This window comes from Ceratosolen solmsi, unplaced genomic scaffold (genome assembly GCF_000503995.2).
Source record: "Ceratosolen solmsi marchali unplaced genomic scaffold, CerSol_1.0 scaffold6, whole genome shotgun sequence".
NCBI lineage: Eukaryota > Metazoa > Arthropoda > Insecta > Hymenoptera > Agaonidae > Ceratosolen > Ceratosolen solmsi.
This window is the reverse complement of record NW_011948414.1, coordinates 1,553,354-1,570,786: the sequence shown is the minus strand read 5'-3', so window position 1 is coordinate 1,570,786 and position 17,433 is coordinate 1,553,354. Positions and strand designations below refer to the sequence as shown.

Here is a 17,433-nt window from a genome sequence, read left to right as displayed (position 1 = left end):
TTACAAACATTTGATGTTGAAGCATTAAATAAATTTTGAAATATTACTGTATAATATTGCGTAAAAATAAATGCACCTACCAACTACTACAAATGAATATACAATTTATTTTTAAAATATTATAAATTACATTCTAAATAAGCATAATAGCTAATATAATTATATATTGGAATATTAACTATGTAATAATAATAATAATAATAATAACAACAACAACTATGCGCTAATATTTCTAAAATTCTTTATATCAATATTATTTATATAATATTTCTTGGTATTCAAAAAAAAAAAAAAAAAAAAAAAAAAAAAAAAAAAGATACATTTGGGTATAGTATCGATTTTTATAATTTTGTGTATTCTTGGTACACGAAGGAAAAATATATTTGTACGAGTGTAAGCGTCTTGTTGCGCATATCGAAGCGAGATCAATATATCAGGGAATGCATATAAATGTGAATTAGCTAAACGAAAACCGAAATCTAGCTCGGAATAGTTGCATAATCAGCAACTAAGAATAGTAGAAAAATATTAAAACGCATAAAACTCTAATCAAACTCGCTTGCTGACGAAAGCAATATTATGAAGTAATGTAGAAATTAGAAGGAATGGAAGATAAGCTTGAAAGTGGCAGCCTCGAAGCGAGCGAATGAAAGATGAGTAATTAGTACTGAAGATAGAATATCAAGTGAGCCAAATACGAGGGGGTAGCTTTTATGCGACATTACCGAAATGTCAAACCGACTAAGACCATATAAAGTTAGCGCCCGAAGATAATGTTTAGAAGAGAGGAAATACGCATTGCACAAGGTACTATTTACTCGATGTATGCCTGTATATTAGAAGCAGACGCCCGCGATTTGGAGCCACTGAATAAGACAGTAGAATATATTTTGTCGCGCACTATCCCGTGAACTATCATCCACGAGCTGCGCTGACATAGATGAAGAGATATAACTCATTCGCGGTTGAGAGATAGTCGGACGAAGCGCCAAGGCATAGTGAAAGGAAGCAAGGAAACGCTATCCACGACAGTCGGTATCCGCTGGGATTTGCAGAGCCGCCGACGCAGCATCAGCAGCCAGCAGCTGAACCAATGCAATGATAGCATCGCCGCCTAACCTGAATCTTCTTGATTTTTCCTTTCTCTCACTGTTGCCTAGAATAAATGTGACGTTTAAATATATTGGATGTTTCGATTTATTTTCCAATCTTTACCGTTAGTCCTCCTAATGCTGCGATATCATTGGAACTCATATTATTCTACTATTCACCGTATGCAACGATGATTAGATATTTAGATTATTCATTTAAAATGAATAGGAATTTATATTATATCATAATAATTACATTATTTTATAGTTTTATTGTTTGATTGTTACGAGCACATTGTCATGCTTATTAATGTATTTATCGATGCTGCAACTTAATTCTTAAAACAATACGTTACAAAAGCAATTAATTTCTTTTATAATTATATGGAATAAATTTAGTGATATTCTTAAATATTTTTAAGTCAATTGATGGGATTCTATTGATTCTACTATAATTTAGTTAAATAACTATAACAAAATAATAGAACTTTAATAAATAAATAAATAAAAGTATATAGATAGGATAAAAATTCGACATTTATCTTGCAATAAATTACTAATGCTATTTTTAAATCATTAACATAAATTTCATTTTCTAATATTAATATGAATAGCTTAACATTTATTTTCATTAATTATTTCTTATGAAATTCATAAAAAAAACTTTGAAACCTTGTTTTCCACAAACCAGATACAAGACTACCCGTAATTATCATTTATATATTCTGTAAATAAGAGTGCTTAAGAAAATTCAAATAATATATAATATGTTAAAGCCCATATATTATCATATTTCATTTGTATTCTAGAAATTTCGTATAATGTTTACTGAGAAATTCCGTCTACTTGACTTAACTATTTTTACATTGTCAATGAATATATCAACTTCTGTATATTATTTTATATTGATCACTGTTCTAAATTTATATTCATTGTACATACGTTAAAATATATAATAATCATAAAATCTGTTCTAGATTTATTTACATTATTTTGATAAGTGATAACATTATTAAATTATGTGTACCTTTAGAAATGTATGAATTTCATTTAATCAATCAATTTTTCCAATATTATTATAGAACTGATATATTAAGTTTTTCTTTTCCCAAAATTATTATCTTTTATATGAAACTTTTTATATAGACTTATTTGTTTTAGATTTATATATAATATCACATTGTTTTTCATCAAGTTTTTCATATTGTATGTTTATTATAATGAATCGATTATGTAAGTATTCATGCTATGTAAGTATTCATCTCCATTTAACAGACAATCATAAAATATAGAAAAATAAAGAAAAAATATTTATTAATTGAATGCTTTAAATTTGATATACCAAATTTATATGAATAAATACATGCGTGCGTATATATATATATATATATATATATATATAGATAGATAGATAGATAGATAGATAGGATATAGACAAGGTAACGAAATAATATGCACGTGTCAAAAAAAAAAAAAATGAAAAACTCCTTTAATCAAGTCAATCAATAAAAGTTGATTTCCAAATGTGGAACTCGTTGTTTTACACAAAATGCCGACTACCTCTTGTTTCAAAGACCTAAAAAATATGAAATTCGACACATTGACGTTTATTCCTTTATTCGCTTCAGCCTCCGTTATTTCATTTTTAAAAGTGCCACATTTCTACACTAGTCGAAGCAATAAACGTATTATATTTAGTAAACGAATCAGACCGCGTTAAAGGATCGAACACGTAAAAAGAAACTTGGCCCTCGCTCTTTGTTACATGCAAAGTGCCTCGAAGTTTAATAAGAAAAAACAATCAATGAAGCCATGGAAAGCAATAGACAGTAAGTAAACAACGAAGAAAGGAGAAAAGTCGTATAAAAAAGGCGGCATCCTAGCGAGATATATGGAGAACAAAAGAAATAAGGAGAGAGAAAGAAAGGACAAAAACAAAGTCCCGGTAGGACGAAACAATGCGTCTTCTTCTTTATTCTACTTTTCTGCAAGTGTGAGTAAATCACGCTAAGACAACTACTCGCCACGTCTTGCGCGAACCGAAGCGGAGCGAAGCCCAAGAAAGCTGCCAGGAATTAAGCGGGTATATTGGGGCGCGGCCTTTAAGTAAGGCGGTGAAAGTCTTGCCTCGAGGGGAGGTAGATTTATTATTCATGTGAGCTCGATATATATGTATATTCAGTTGTGAAGAGTGCTGTATTACGTTAAGACACTTATCGTCAATTAATCACGCTTAACGTCTACCCACGGAAATATACATATATATATATATATATATATGAGCCTCGGATTCGAATGTATTTGAATTCTCGCGTCACTCGCGATGAAAATTGCGTGTTAAGAAACGTAAAATAAATTGTGTAAGTTTTTTAATTTTTCAGAAAATATATATTACTATTGTAGGGAATTGTGTTCTTAATATCTACCCTCGTTCAATTTCTACAATCGGAAAGCTTGATTTACAAATAATCAAACATTTTTATCTATAGAAATTTTAGTTTTCCAAGTAAGCTTGTTGTAATACTTTAAAGGTTTGTATTCATTTATGATAAATTCTTCGAAATAAATGCTCCCTCTTAATTTCAATTAAATATTGAAGTAATTTTTTGTACGTATACTCGTAGCTGTATGCCGTAATAAATTAATAATATAAATAATAAAATTGGATTCATATATTTCAATTTTAAAAATTTCTTCAAACATTTCAATCGCATTCCATAAAGAATAAGCGAAAAAATAAAATAAATATATGTATTACTAATAGTGTAGATATTGGTAATGTCAAAATATTTAATTTGAATCAACAACTCTTTAGTTAGTCTCGTATACACAAAGTATTTCGTTCATAGTATGTCCTTCCAAGAAAATAATCCAGGACCAATAAAAAGGCTCACAAACATCGGTCATACTAGTCGATCAGAGAAACGGAATATATAGCGTTTGAATTCTAAAGGTAGATATTATTATTTTTACCTTTTCCCTAATCTTTTATTATTTTCAAAAAGCCGTTTCCTTTGGTACTTTTTTTGCTTAACTGTAGGAAATTAATTTATATGGAATATAATTTAGCAATAATTTTATTAGTTATTAATATATTTCTTAATTCTCCAAATAAAATAAATAAAATGTATATTTATAAATAAATAATTATAACTAATTATAAAATCATATATATTTGTTAAATGCTGAGAATAAAATATTCAACTATATTAAAACTTATATTTTGTTATCTTTAACTATAGGCATCAGCTGCAGTCAGTTCAGATATACTTCAAAGTGATCAACCTCATGTATTTGATTGAATAATAGATTTTCTTCTTTATACTTTTTATTCAAATGTATTAAATATTTTGTATTTAGTTGCAATCGTCAAGTGACGTGTTTACGTATGTTTTATTCTATCTACAAAGTATAAAAATTTATTCTTCTTATTCACATAAATGGAAGTGTTTGATAATGAAATTCTAGAGGTTAATCATTTTTTTATTTTAAATAAAGCTTATTTTATAAATCAATAATATTCTTCTGTATGCTATAAATTATTTTTAATAATTATGCCAATGTAAATATAAGGTACTTTTTTAAAAAAATGTTGAAGTCTTATAAATCTTTTATAAATAAAATTCTTTCTACCTGTAAACAAAAATAAATTAGTAAAACACTTTCATATCAAGTAAAATAGCAGTATATCACACTGAAGCAGGAAACTTTTTAAGGAAGTCTAAAAAGTTTATAGCAACTATGTAATTGGATTTGCATAGCTTAAGTTAACTCATGAAGGCATAAAGTGGTCCCCTCACTTACCAGATATGATTATGTATAATTCCGTACATATTTTTTTATCAAAAAATCATATATATATATATATATATATAATAATAATAATTTTATATTAATACGTGAGACTTTAATTTAACTAAAATTGAATTTTATAATAAACTATGTTTTCTCATTTATTAATTTATTAATTTTATACTGATATTTTACAAAAATAAAACGTAAAAGATATTTTACATATATAATTAGGAAATTAAAAAAAAAAATGTAGTGTTGAATATTTTTTTCTTATTTGTCATGTAACATTTGAGGAAATGTTTTTCAAAAACTATAGTGGATTTTTTAATAAGCGTTTTATAAAATATACAAAAAATTATATTAAATATTAATTTCAAACATTATAACTGCAGTAATACGTGATAAAATTGACAACTCACAATTATTCATAAGTAGAGAATAATTTATTAGAACAATTAATTATTATATAATTTAGCTTATTATTATCAATAATTTCCAAAAATATATTTGATTGAAATTCAACATAATACTGAAAATACATTCCTTTTAGTATTGAACCAATTTTAATATTTCCATAAATTTATAGTCCATATTATTGTCAAAATGCCGGAATATTATGAACACTTTTATGAGTAGAAATTTTATGGTAATTTTGCTTCTTCAAAATGCAATTAGTCAGTACTTTATGGTAATAAAATATTTCATGAAATGCTATTGTGTAAATAATTTTCTTTATTAAAATGTTTGATATAGACGTTTTTAAAGAATTAAACATTATGTTAAATCATAATAAAAAAATATCAATATTGTTTTATAACTACGATAAAGTTCTCTTCGTCTAACTTTGAAACTATTAACGATTCGAGTAAGTACTCGATAAATCATCGAAATAACCGCATTTTTCACCATTAAATTAGAAATCCAGAACGATAAGATCTTAATGATTTTTCAACTTGAGGTTTATTACTACATTCACGACCTGTTCAAAGCTCCTTATACGCAGGCGCGTTCGAAAGATTCTCATGGAGGTGCGAAGCGCCTTTACAATATCCGGGGGACGCCACCCAACGTCAATTAATCATAGACTTACCAACGACCTCGAGAAACAGAAATATACTCGTGGGCGGATGAGTCGAGACTTGACACTCGTATGTTCCGGCATCCCTTTGTTGAACGTATTTAATTTCCAAGGTCCAATCCTCGCTGTGGTGAAAATGTCGAGCTTGAAAGCGCTCGTCGTTCGTATATGTCGTCAGGCCAACGGTCAGCAGCTGGTGGTCCTTTTTACGCCGGATCCACGTAACCTGCAACAATTTAACAGATCACTCAGAATTTTAATTACGTATGTAAAAGTACGTACGCGCATAACTAGTTCGGGGAAAATATTTCTTTATGCCAGGGGGTTTAAGAAAGTTGAGAGGTTTCGAGTCCCTTGAACTTGTTTTATTACAGTTGGGATACAATGTAGCTGTAACGGAGCCTAATAAACCTAGTTTCGAATTTGCTGAATTGCTTGTGCTCGATACTTTTTCGTTTCTTTACCTTGTTGAGTTTTCTAAAGGATTTTGGATTTTGTCGGTAATGATGGGATTGGTCGAGTCCTTTTAATATAATGTTTCATGCATCAAAGATTTTCAATATGTTTTTGTGATGGTATTTCCATTATTTTATATTTGGTAATATCGACTGGATCTCCCTAAATTCGCAATATGAACGTACAAATATGATCTTAGTAATTAATTTTGTATCAGATCAGAAAACGTCCTTATCATTACGATAAGTTTTACTTTTAATTGTAACTTAACTTGTTGGATAATTAAAGATTAAATTATATTTATTGTAGTTCAAAATATGTTTCTATTAAAAATAGTTTCTCTAATGCGTTCACAATGTATTATTAATGACAAGTATAATAACTGCATTAAAAAAATAAAGACTAATTTTATATTACAATTCTGTTTTATGTTCCTCCTAAATAAATCGACTGCTAACACACGCGACACGAAGATATGGCGCGATATTAGCGAAATTTTTTATTTATTTAAAACTGAATTTTCATGCTTTTTTTTACATAAAATATTATATACAAGTCACAAATATGTGTGCGCACGTGTGTACATGTACTCGTTTATACAAGCAGTTAGTATATTAACACGTACAGAATACTACGTATATAAAATAGGTTAAACAACACTCGATGTATGAGTGTCCTTTACAAATTGAGAGCTAAATATAACACGTCAATTGTGATTCAAAATTGGCATGTGTATAAAAATAAGCTTATTTGGATTTGAAGAGAACGTAGTTTATATATGATAAATATATATATGATAAATATATAATAGAAATTATCTGTATGTAGGTAAACACCTATAAAAATATGTATATTTGTTATAATTGTATATATGTATGTGAATAGAATACTATAAAATAACATTGTTATGTATGTTAATATAATTACTTTTAATACAAATTACTTTCATTTTCACGATAATAAAATCAACCATTCACGATTGCAAAAATTTTTCAATATGTCATCAAAGTTTAATTCTGTTGGTAGTCTTATGAACTTATTTCAAGTAAAACTTTAAATTAACCCTTCTATCAAATAACAAAATAAATCTGGGTTCCTTTAACTAAAGTTCAAACTAGTCTGAAGGATAAAAGTTAAAAGCCAATGGTTTACTTTTTCCAAAATTATTGGATGTTCGTCCACTCTTCAAAGTTCTGTACAATCAAAATTAAGCAAAGAAATAGAAAAAAATCTGATTACTTCCATTTTCTATGCAAATTGTATGTCTTGTATGAGCTTTTCTTTTCTGATATTATAATTAAATAGTAAAATAACATATATAAAGTGCTTAAAAATGATAAGGTTTTAAAAGATATATATATATATATATATTTAATATAGTCTATGTTTCATTATAAGTACTTTCATTAAAATTTTAATATTTAATATTGTTTTATTTGTTTTTTGTTATTACTAATTTATGTTTTTATATTATTTATGAGATTTAATGATTTTATATTAATATTTATAAAGAAAGTATTTATTATCATAGAAATTTCTATATGAAATTTGTATATGATTGTAATGCCAATTTTAATTTATCATATTTTTCTTAAATACATTGTACGAAAGTTTTCTCGTTTCTTTTTATATTGAACTTATATTGCCTAGAAATATATGCAGGCATGTACAATTGCATAAATATGTCTATACACACCGATACAAATAATTGTGTATTTGAAAAGGACTTTATATCACGAGAACATATATTTCTGATATCAACTTCTCGTTAATGATACGGATGTCTAAATTAATCAGATATGATTATCCTAATTGAAAAATAGTCGATAAAAATATAAAAAAACTTTAAGAATATCTATATTATGGTTGAATATGAGTAAATTTTTAATTGATGCGTTAACATATTTATAGATTAAAGGTTAGAAATTTTGAAGCAAAAGCATAAAAATTTAATTTATATTTTTTTTCTTCTAAAACTATCAAAAGAAATGGAATTTTTTATCGTTTGTATTATATTCTTGAATATAAATCACTCAGTATAATTATTGAATTATAGTATCTGAAAGACGTGCATGTACGTAATGATATTATTCAATGAAAACTTTTTCTTTTATTATAGAATAAAATTATTATTAACAAAAGTTTTTCTTTCTTTAAATTGATTTATTTAAACGATATATTTAATTATTGTATAAGCATAAAATTTATTCTAATATCCTTACGTTTGTTCATTAAGTAAATATTCGGTTTTTTATTTGACACAATCCTCCTATTATTTGTATTTCAAAATATGTTGTTTGTTATTAAACTAAAAACATACTTCACTTCCTGAGAAGTACATGGATTTTTTAGTAGTTTTTATTTTATTAACACAATTACAAGAAATCATTAAAAAGTCTATATCTTATCATATATATTACTATTAATATTTAAAAATTTGTATATTAGTATTGTTCGAGAAATTTGTAGATTAAAAGAATAATCGTGAAAAAATTTTTATTATCAAAATAACATAGATATTAGTTCTTAAAATATTTATTGACATATACATCAGTATCCCAAGTAAATTGATTGCATGTAAAATCTCCAATTCAACAGTTAAAAATTAAACAATTAAAACTTTCCTATAGTTTATTTATCTTTACTGCTCATAATTCAACAATAAAAAGTACGTGTATTGAAAGTCTAATAATGATTTTATGTTGTTATAGTATAAATACACTGACACTAATGTTATAATGCATAAGTACCTTATAAGATCCATTATCTTTTTAAAAAATCGGTAGATATATTTTCAACGAAATTTATGTTATTTATTATTAAATATTATTTTCAATTTTAATATAATTTATTGACAAATGGAGAATTGAAAATGTAGTAATGAATAAATGCGAATTCGCGAATACATCAGAAACGGCTATAGGTATAAACAAATATATTTTATGTATACAAATATCTAAATATTTTATATAAATATATTTATTTATTATATCAATTGCATAACTTTTTTTAATTATTTAATTAATTTCATCTTAAATTCTCATTTTTAAATTGCATTGTTAGTTATTATAAGCTTCTTTTATTGTTTCATTTAATTATTTTATTCTATTAAGTATGTTCGCTTCCAACTAGTAATAATGAATAATTTTATAATTGCAATTATAAATATTATAGGAAAATATTAATTTTTTATTTATATTTGATTAAAAGTCAAAAATTTTGTTAGTAGTGTATTCTATTGTCACGGGGGGTTGCACAAAAAGTGACAAATGGTTCGCACGATCGAATAAACTTGTGACAATCTAATAAATTTATAGAAAATGTATTGGGTTATTCCGTTAGAATATTTGCAAGTACGACGATTCTACTGTCTCGTAAGCATTACGTATCCCGAATGCATAAATATGGATACAACGTATGTCGATCGTATCACGTCATTTCCAAACAGAACATATTTTCATGTATATGAAAAACGCTATTGCCATAGTTAAAAAAAAAAATACATTTAAAGTTTTCAATCGCAACAAAATAAGTATATAAATAACATCATGAAAAAAATCAATTATACATCTATAGAATGTACAAGTATTCTATATGAAACTAAGACTAAAATATTTTTAGCAAGTAACAATGATATATTAATTATAAAATTTACAAACGCGTTGTTCTAGTGTTTGCAAATATTTTAGAAAAAATATTTATTTATGGATCTTGCACAGCTGAAAGCTTGAATTTTATATCTGTAAAAGAAACACAATATTTCTTGAATTTCGTTCGAATCTTACCACAACAGCTGATTGCAGCAATAGAATAAAAGCGAGCATTCTTTGGTGCAGTATGACATTAATCATTTATTAACCCAACTGAGATAAAATATAAGGAGAAAAAAAGAAAATTATAATTGACTTGGCCGATAAAGAATTACTTCACTTGGTGAGAAAGAAAAACGCAAGGCTATTGATCATGACAAAATCTAAACGATTAGATCGTTAATGATTATCTGTGCAAGCTGATAGTTGTGTCATAATTTATATGTTATTCGTTTGTAAAAAGTACCATTGTATGATATAATATTGCAAGATATTTTTAATTGATTTAAGTTATATATTGTTAAAAGTTTGTAAGATAGTTTATTGCTTCATCAGTCTCCAATAATTTCAACCTTTTAGATTATCAAATATTTTCTCATTTATGAAACATAATATGTTACTATCATTGTAAATAAATATAAAACGATTTAAAATATATATTAATATATAATTTGTTCAATAATTAATTCAAATCTATCATTTTTATCGCATAAAGTCTTTAACATAAATTACGAGTAATAATATTTTAGAAGACTAATTTATTGTAGGATAATACACTTTTTTAATAGATTAAAATCAGTCCTCATTTATACAACATTTATTTTAATTTTTTAATTACATTTATTAAATTTTGTAAATAATTCTATTTTCTTATCATATTCTCGTTATAAGCGGTAACGTTATCATTGAGAAAAATGATATTACATGTGCTACAACATAATTATAAAAATCAAAGTATTTTTTTAATTAAACAAAATTGTATCTGTTCTCTATTGTCTATAACATATTATATTTTATCGCCAAAACAAAATATCAGTGCGAACCCACACATTAAATGAAACTTAAAAAAGTATTATGATATATTATAATAGTGTTTTACATTATACTAAAGAATTAAAACTGAAGCGGAATTGTAGGAAAAAATTCTGTTCATTCGTTAAAAGCATGTTGATGTTTAAGAATAAATAATTTATTATTCTTATTTTTATATAAAATTAATGTCAAAATAAAATTTCAATTACTACGTTTAGGGAAATATAAATTTAATATAATTTGTAATGGAAATTTTATTCCAGAAAGTATTGTATTCATTAAAGAACATTTTATACTTTCATGATTCATTTTTCGCAACACTCGAAAAAGCTAAAATATTAAAAACTGTGATATTTGTTCATGATATTTTATAAATAGTTGAAATTATATTAATATAAAATATGTAAATTTCGTTCAGCAATGCTATCATATGAATTAATGAAAAGTTATATTCATAAAAAGTTTCACAATAGAATGTACAGAAAAGTTTTTAATATATTAAATAAATATACATAAATTTAATGACCACACTGTATATTTTTTACTTATGCTTAGTGCATTAGATGCTTAAAACCTTTATTACAAGCTTAAAACATATTTTAAAAAATAATATTTATGGCATTGTTTTGAATATAAAAATTAATTCGTTCAGGAAAGAATTCATTTTCTTTTTGAATTCGCAATTAATTAAGATGAAGTAATTAATGAAAATGAAATTGATACTTTATTTTTTTTATCTAGAATTTCATTTTACTCCTCTTATTATTAGAAAAAAATGTTATTTTTCGTATTGAATTATAACAGATCCTATTTCTTCTTTCGGATACTCTTTACCATCATATATGTAAAAATACTTTAACGAATGAAACGCTAAATTGAATATTTTATTTGAATCAAAGATTATTAAATTGTATAACTAAAATGTTAAGTCTAAGTCAATGATGCAAATGACTTTATTATCAAAAATAAGTTAATAAATTTCTGTTATATAGGGTTTATAAATTGATGAATAATGAATGGTATTCTAAATTATCGTCATAATTTGTTGAGAAAAGTTGAGTAAAGCAGAGAGTCATTTTCAAGAATTTCATAAAATCCATTAGAGAATACGTGATGCGACAAATCAACATTTTGGGATACACTCGATTGTTAGATTTGTGATTTCATGAAAAGAATAAAAAAATTAAAGTAAAATTTTAGTTTTCATTTTTGATTATATTATAATAAATAATCATGAAATAAATGATTATCATGAAATATATGCTTCCAAAATAATTGTAATAGCTGATAAACATAATGATAGTAATATTTCCAATTACTTTTATTTTATTTTTCATTGCATTGAAAAGTGCTGATAAATAAATGATGATAATGTTTATAATAAATTTTCTTAATTATAATATGTATATATGCATATTAAATTAATATTATATATAAAATGAAATGATTTCATTACATTCATTTATTAAGAATTCACAAGTTTATATTTGAATGGAATATAATACATTATTTGTTCACTAATTTTCGTGATAATTTAAATCTGTTTCAAAATACTATTTTTTTTATTAAAAATTACAATTATTAGATTAATTTAATCATTTATTTTGATAAAAAATCATTAGAAAAGTCGACAAGTTTTTGATGTATTAAAAAATTTTAGTTTATTTTTCAATATGTGATTTAATTATTTAAGCTTGTAACTTTTTATTGGCTTAAGAAATATGACAAGAAATTCTTGATTAATTCATGAAAAGGTTTTCAAATTTTCAATATTAATATTGTTATATTTATTATTTAATAATAATAATTCAAATGTAGTGGTTACGAGATAATAAAAAAAATTTATTAAAACATTAAAGCATTTTTTAATGCATTTAAAAAAATGTTTATGTAATTTCAAATAACTTCAAATATGTACGTAATGGTAATTAAATATATAAGTACATAAAGATATGTAAGTAAATTGATGTTTCAAATGCTGCGATTTTTATGAATAAATTTATTTGAAGTTATCAATACTTTTCACATTTCATTAACATGATATTAATAATAATAGATATCACGTCAATATTTCAGTAAGGTAATAATGAATTTTTTAATTAAATAACTAGAGTTATGAACATTTTTTTATAGCATTTATGTATTAAATACTTTATCTTTAAACTTGAGTCAAAGGCACGTATGAAGTTAGTATTTTAGGATTATTTTAATACGAAACGTATATGAACTTTAAATATGAATTTCCATTCATATTTAATAGACATTAATTCTTAGATCAATTTAATGATATATTGAATATTAAATTTTATCTGTTATATATATATATATATATTTTTTTTTTTTAAATAAAGATTCAATAGATTAGAACTAATTATGAAAATGTCGTATTATACTATATAATCGTGAATAATATACAGCACAGAAACATGTATATATCCTATCCCATAAGCATCGATATAAAAATTTTATGTACTTAAATTTCAAGAGAATATAAGTTATACCATGTTTGTATAAATGCTATATTTACAATATTAAAAAGAGCTCAGCGATAATGAGCGATAGGATAAAAGGCTCATTTTTATGCGAAGTCAATATAAGAGTATGCAAATTCAGCTTTTTCTTTCCGGTCATTATACATCGTGATTGTGGAATCTCGTTAAAATTTTTGCTGCTGTGGCTTCATCGCGTACAAATAGCTAACTACATCACCTTATTTAAAGCGAAAAATTCGCTCTTACATGCATGACAGCTTCGATAAGTAAAAAGCTTTGATGCTGTGGAACTGGGGATGACACTTCATGCGTATACACGTGGATACGTGCGTATGGCTAAGGTTGAAAGTGTCTACCTCGAACTCAGCACAGTGTTATGGTATATACTCGAACGGCGTATTCAGCTTTCGCTTTATTTGCAGTAAAATCTACGTTGAAAGTGCCTCTATCGAAGGTTGCAAGTGCATCTATGTTAAGCGCAACTACATAACTGATGACTTGACTTTTGGCGCGAGGTCGTGTATAGGTGTAGTTCATGAACGAATTTACAATTCAATTCGGCAATAGCGAGATGTTGAAAATCAGCTGGAAAATTGTTCAGTGACTCTGTAGAAGGTAAAATACAGAAATGTGATCAAGTGAATTTAGAACAAAAAATATGCCAAATTTCGTCATGATTATGTTTATATTTAAAGTCTGTCGAAAAAATAAAAGTTTTTGAAACTCTAAAGGTATTGGCGAGAGGGCATAATAGAGATCAGATTGCTGAAATCTCACTGCTTGCCTCTGCTAATAGGTTCCATTTTTCTTTTTATGTGGAAAATTCAAGTGATGGATGCAGATATCCCCACTGGTGGATTAACATCGTCAGGTTTAACTTTTTTCTTGTTTCAAATTTTTCTTCATTTTTTGGATCCTTTAGTTTAGCAGATGTAGACTATTTAAATACAGAATTGCTTCTATGAAAGCTGTATTTTAGACGTAGTTTCTAAGCGTGACAGTTATGAATTGATAAACAAGATTGATAAATCAAGTTTCTGCTTTTCTCCTAGCCATTTGAATTTAATTCTCAAAATACTAATAGTTATATAAAAATAATAATTATTTTTTTTATTAAATTGCTGAAATATAATTTAGTGACAAAATCAACCATAATAAAAATTATTCAATGTGTATAGTAGAATAGTTATGAAATTATATTAATAAATAACTTTTTCTGCTCAAGAAAATTCAGTGTTAAGACTACACTGACTTAAGTTAATACACATATTGAGTAGTCACGTACATCTGTTTTAGAGGTTTTCCGCTATGAGAATATGAAATTTGAAGTTGGATATTCTGTTGTGCCTATTTTTTTATTTATTTATAAAATAATAGTGAAACCAAAATTTGGACTTAATTTCAACGACAACAACATAATTAACATTGGAAATGAATTTTTGAATTATAATATAATAATAATTTTATTATAATTTATTATTTTATAATACATTCTAATAATAAATTAAAAAATATATAAAATAAAAAGCATATTTTAAACTATAATCATAATAACAATGATTGAAAATGTAAGTAAAAATTTATAAAATAAGACAATTATTTATTCAAAGTAGTTGTTGTAGAGTTATTATTATAGATATAAATGAATTCTTTATATATATATATATATATATATATACATATATATATATCATTTGAACACAATATTTAATTCATGTTTATTTTAATACTTTGAAGTAATAAATATTTAATAGTAAATAAATATTAATAATTTAATGATTAAAATCATGTTTTTCAGTTTTTATCATCATATACAACAAGTATGAATATATTTTAATTTTAAATAATTTCTTAAACAGATGATTATTATTAAAAATGTATTTGTATAAATTAAAAATATAAGCAAAATTTTTTCAATATAATATAGTACTGTGTACTTTTTAATCAAGAACAATTATAAATAATAATTAATTAAGATTTACCGTTCAGCCATTCACTTCCATGATGAACTATTCAACTAAAAGTACTTCCAAAATATTAATATAAATTTTTTTTCAAATAAAAATGTTCAATAAAATATCAAACTTTGCAATTCTATATATTATTAATATAGTAATAAAATAATAAGTACTAATAAAGTGGGATTAGTACAATTGATTCCTTTACAATGCGTTATACCTGCTATACAGATAAATTGTATTTTTATATTTTTTAATTTGTAATTCAGAATAATTGATGGTAAAAAAGGAAAATTATTCTGAATTACAAATATATATATATATATATATATAGTATATAATATATCTATTAAACAACGAACGATATTATTAACAAATACATTTTACGCAAATATTTTATTAATCATTAAATCTAGTTGAATATTAATCAATATATTATAGATTTAGTAAACATGAAATATATGCTTGATTTGATTTCAATACAATTGATATTCAATATCATATACATTCGATATTCTGTGTATTAAACTTATATATAATCGATAGAGATGAAAATTATGTTTTCTATAATATACTAGTTATAAATTGATGAATACACAAAAAACTTATAATTCCATTTCAAAAATTAAAACCACTTACATGCTTGAAAATTCTCAGCTATTATTGATTCAATTTAATACATATTGAATTATAATAATAATGTAAATAGTAAGAAAAAATATTATACTGAATTTTTAGCGTAATAATGAGACGTAATAGGTGGAAATTTCAGAATCTAAAAATCCTTAATGTTAATAATATATAGTAATGAGGAATAGAGAAGTTAAAATTTAAAAGTTAAAAAAGAACTGAAATTATAACATCGTCAATATTTCAAGCCAATACCTTTCTTTGTTTACTTTATTCCTCCCAGTTATTTTCAGCAATATTTTTGACGTCAGCACACTCTCAAAGAAATTCTCAATGCTACTGCGAGCTAACTAAAGAAGATAAAATTTACGACCCGTCATCTGCCAGCATATGAATTACTACTAACAATGGAAAAAACAAGTATAAGGGTACAAAATAGCAAGTATTTCAGGTGTGACATAATAATGGCGATTTCTGCGTTACTTTAAACTGCGCACATTGTACAATCCAATGGAGTTAACACATATGATTGTGTGTAAATTGACCGCGAGGCATTCAAAGCGTATCTTTAATATTTAATGGCTTTATTATTTCATTATTTATTTAAAATTAGATTAAAATTATACAGGTTCATCTTTAAGCTTACTATATTATTGATATAATATTCTTAAATAAAAAACATTAAATTTTAATAAAAATCTCGAAAGTCTGTAGAGTTTAATATAAATTTGTTATTAACTATGATGAATTTTTCAATTTCATGAGAACAAATTTTACTTTCTCTATTCACATATAATTTAAAATAATTGAAAAAGATTATTAAAAGATCGAAATGACGATATATAAATATTAGTTTTTTTTTTCAATTATACAGATATATTTACGATAGCTGCATGATAAGATTCACGTGACTAAATATTCTATAACGTATAATTTGAATGGCCGATTAAAATCGATAACAACGATAATTTTATCAACTGGCTTAATAAATACTATATAAAAGTTGATATTTTTCAAGGCTTCGTTAGGAAAATATTCATGATAGAATCAATATTAGCACAAAATTTTAATTATTAAGACCAATAACTATTGTTTTTTTTTTGTTCGTAGATGCGTACAATTTAAAGACTATGAAAACTCAAAGATTTGTAATAAGGAGAAGATGTACGAATAATTAAAATTTATATATCAACAATAGAGATAGTGATTTGAGTGATATAATTAGTCATTAATTATCATATCGATTCTCTTTATATAAATCTTTTTGTTTTTAAATTATTGAATGCACTATTTTAAAATTTATAGATGTAC

At 24.7% G+C, this 17,433-nt stretch overlaps 1 protein-coding gene across 1 annotated transcript in view; it reads right to left on the bottom strand.

The window, feature by feature from the left end:
• The window catches only part of LOC105368346 (defective proboscis extension response 13), a 118,503-nt gene that overhangs the window by 48,559 nt on the left and 52,511 nt on the right, over positions 1-17,433 (bottom strand). The window contains exon 3 of the mRNA XM_011507349.1: positions 5,977-6,190. Coding sequence (XP_011505651.1) covers positions 5,977-6,190 — 214 coding nt within the window. The remainder of the gene's footprint in view (positions 1-5,976; positions 6,191-17,433) is intronic.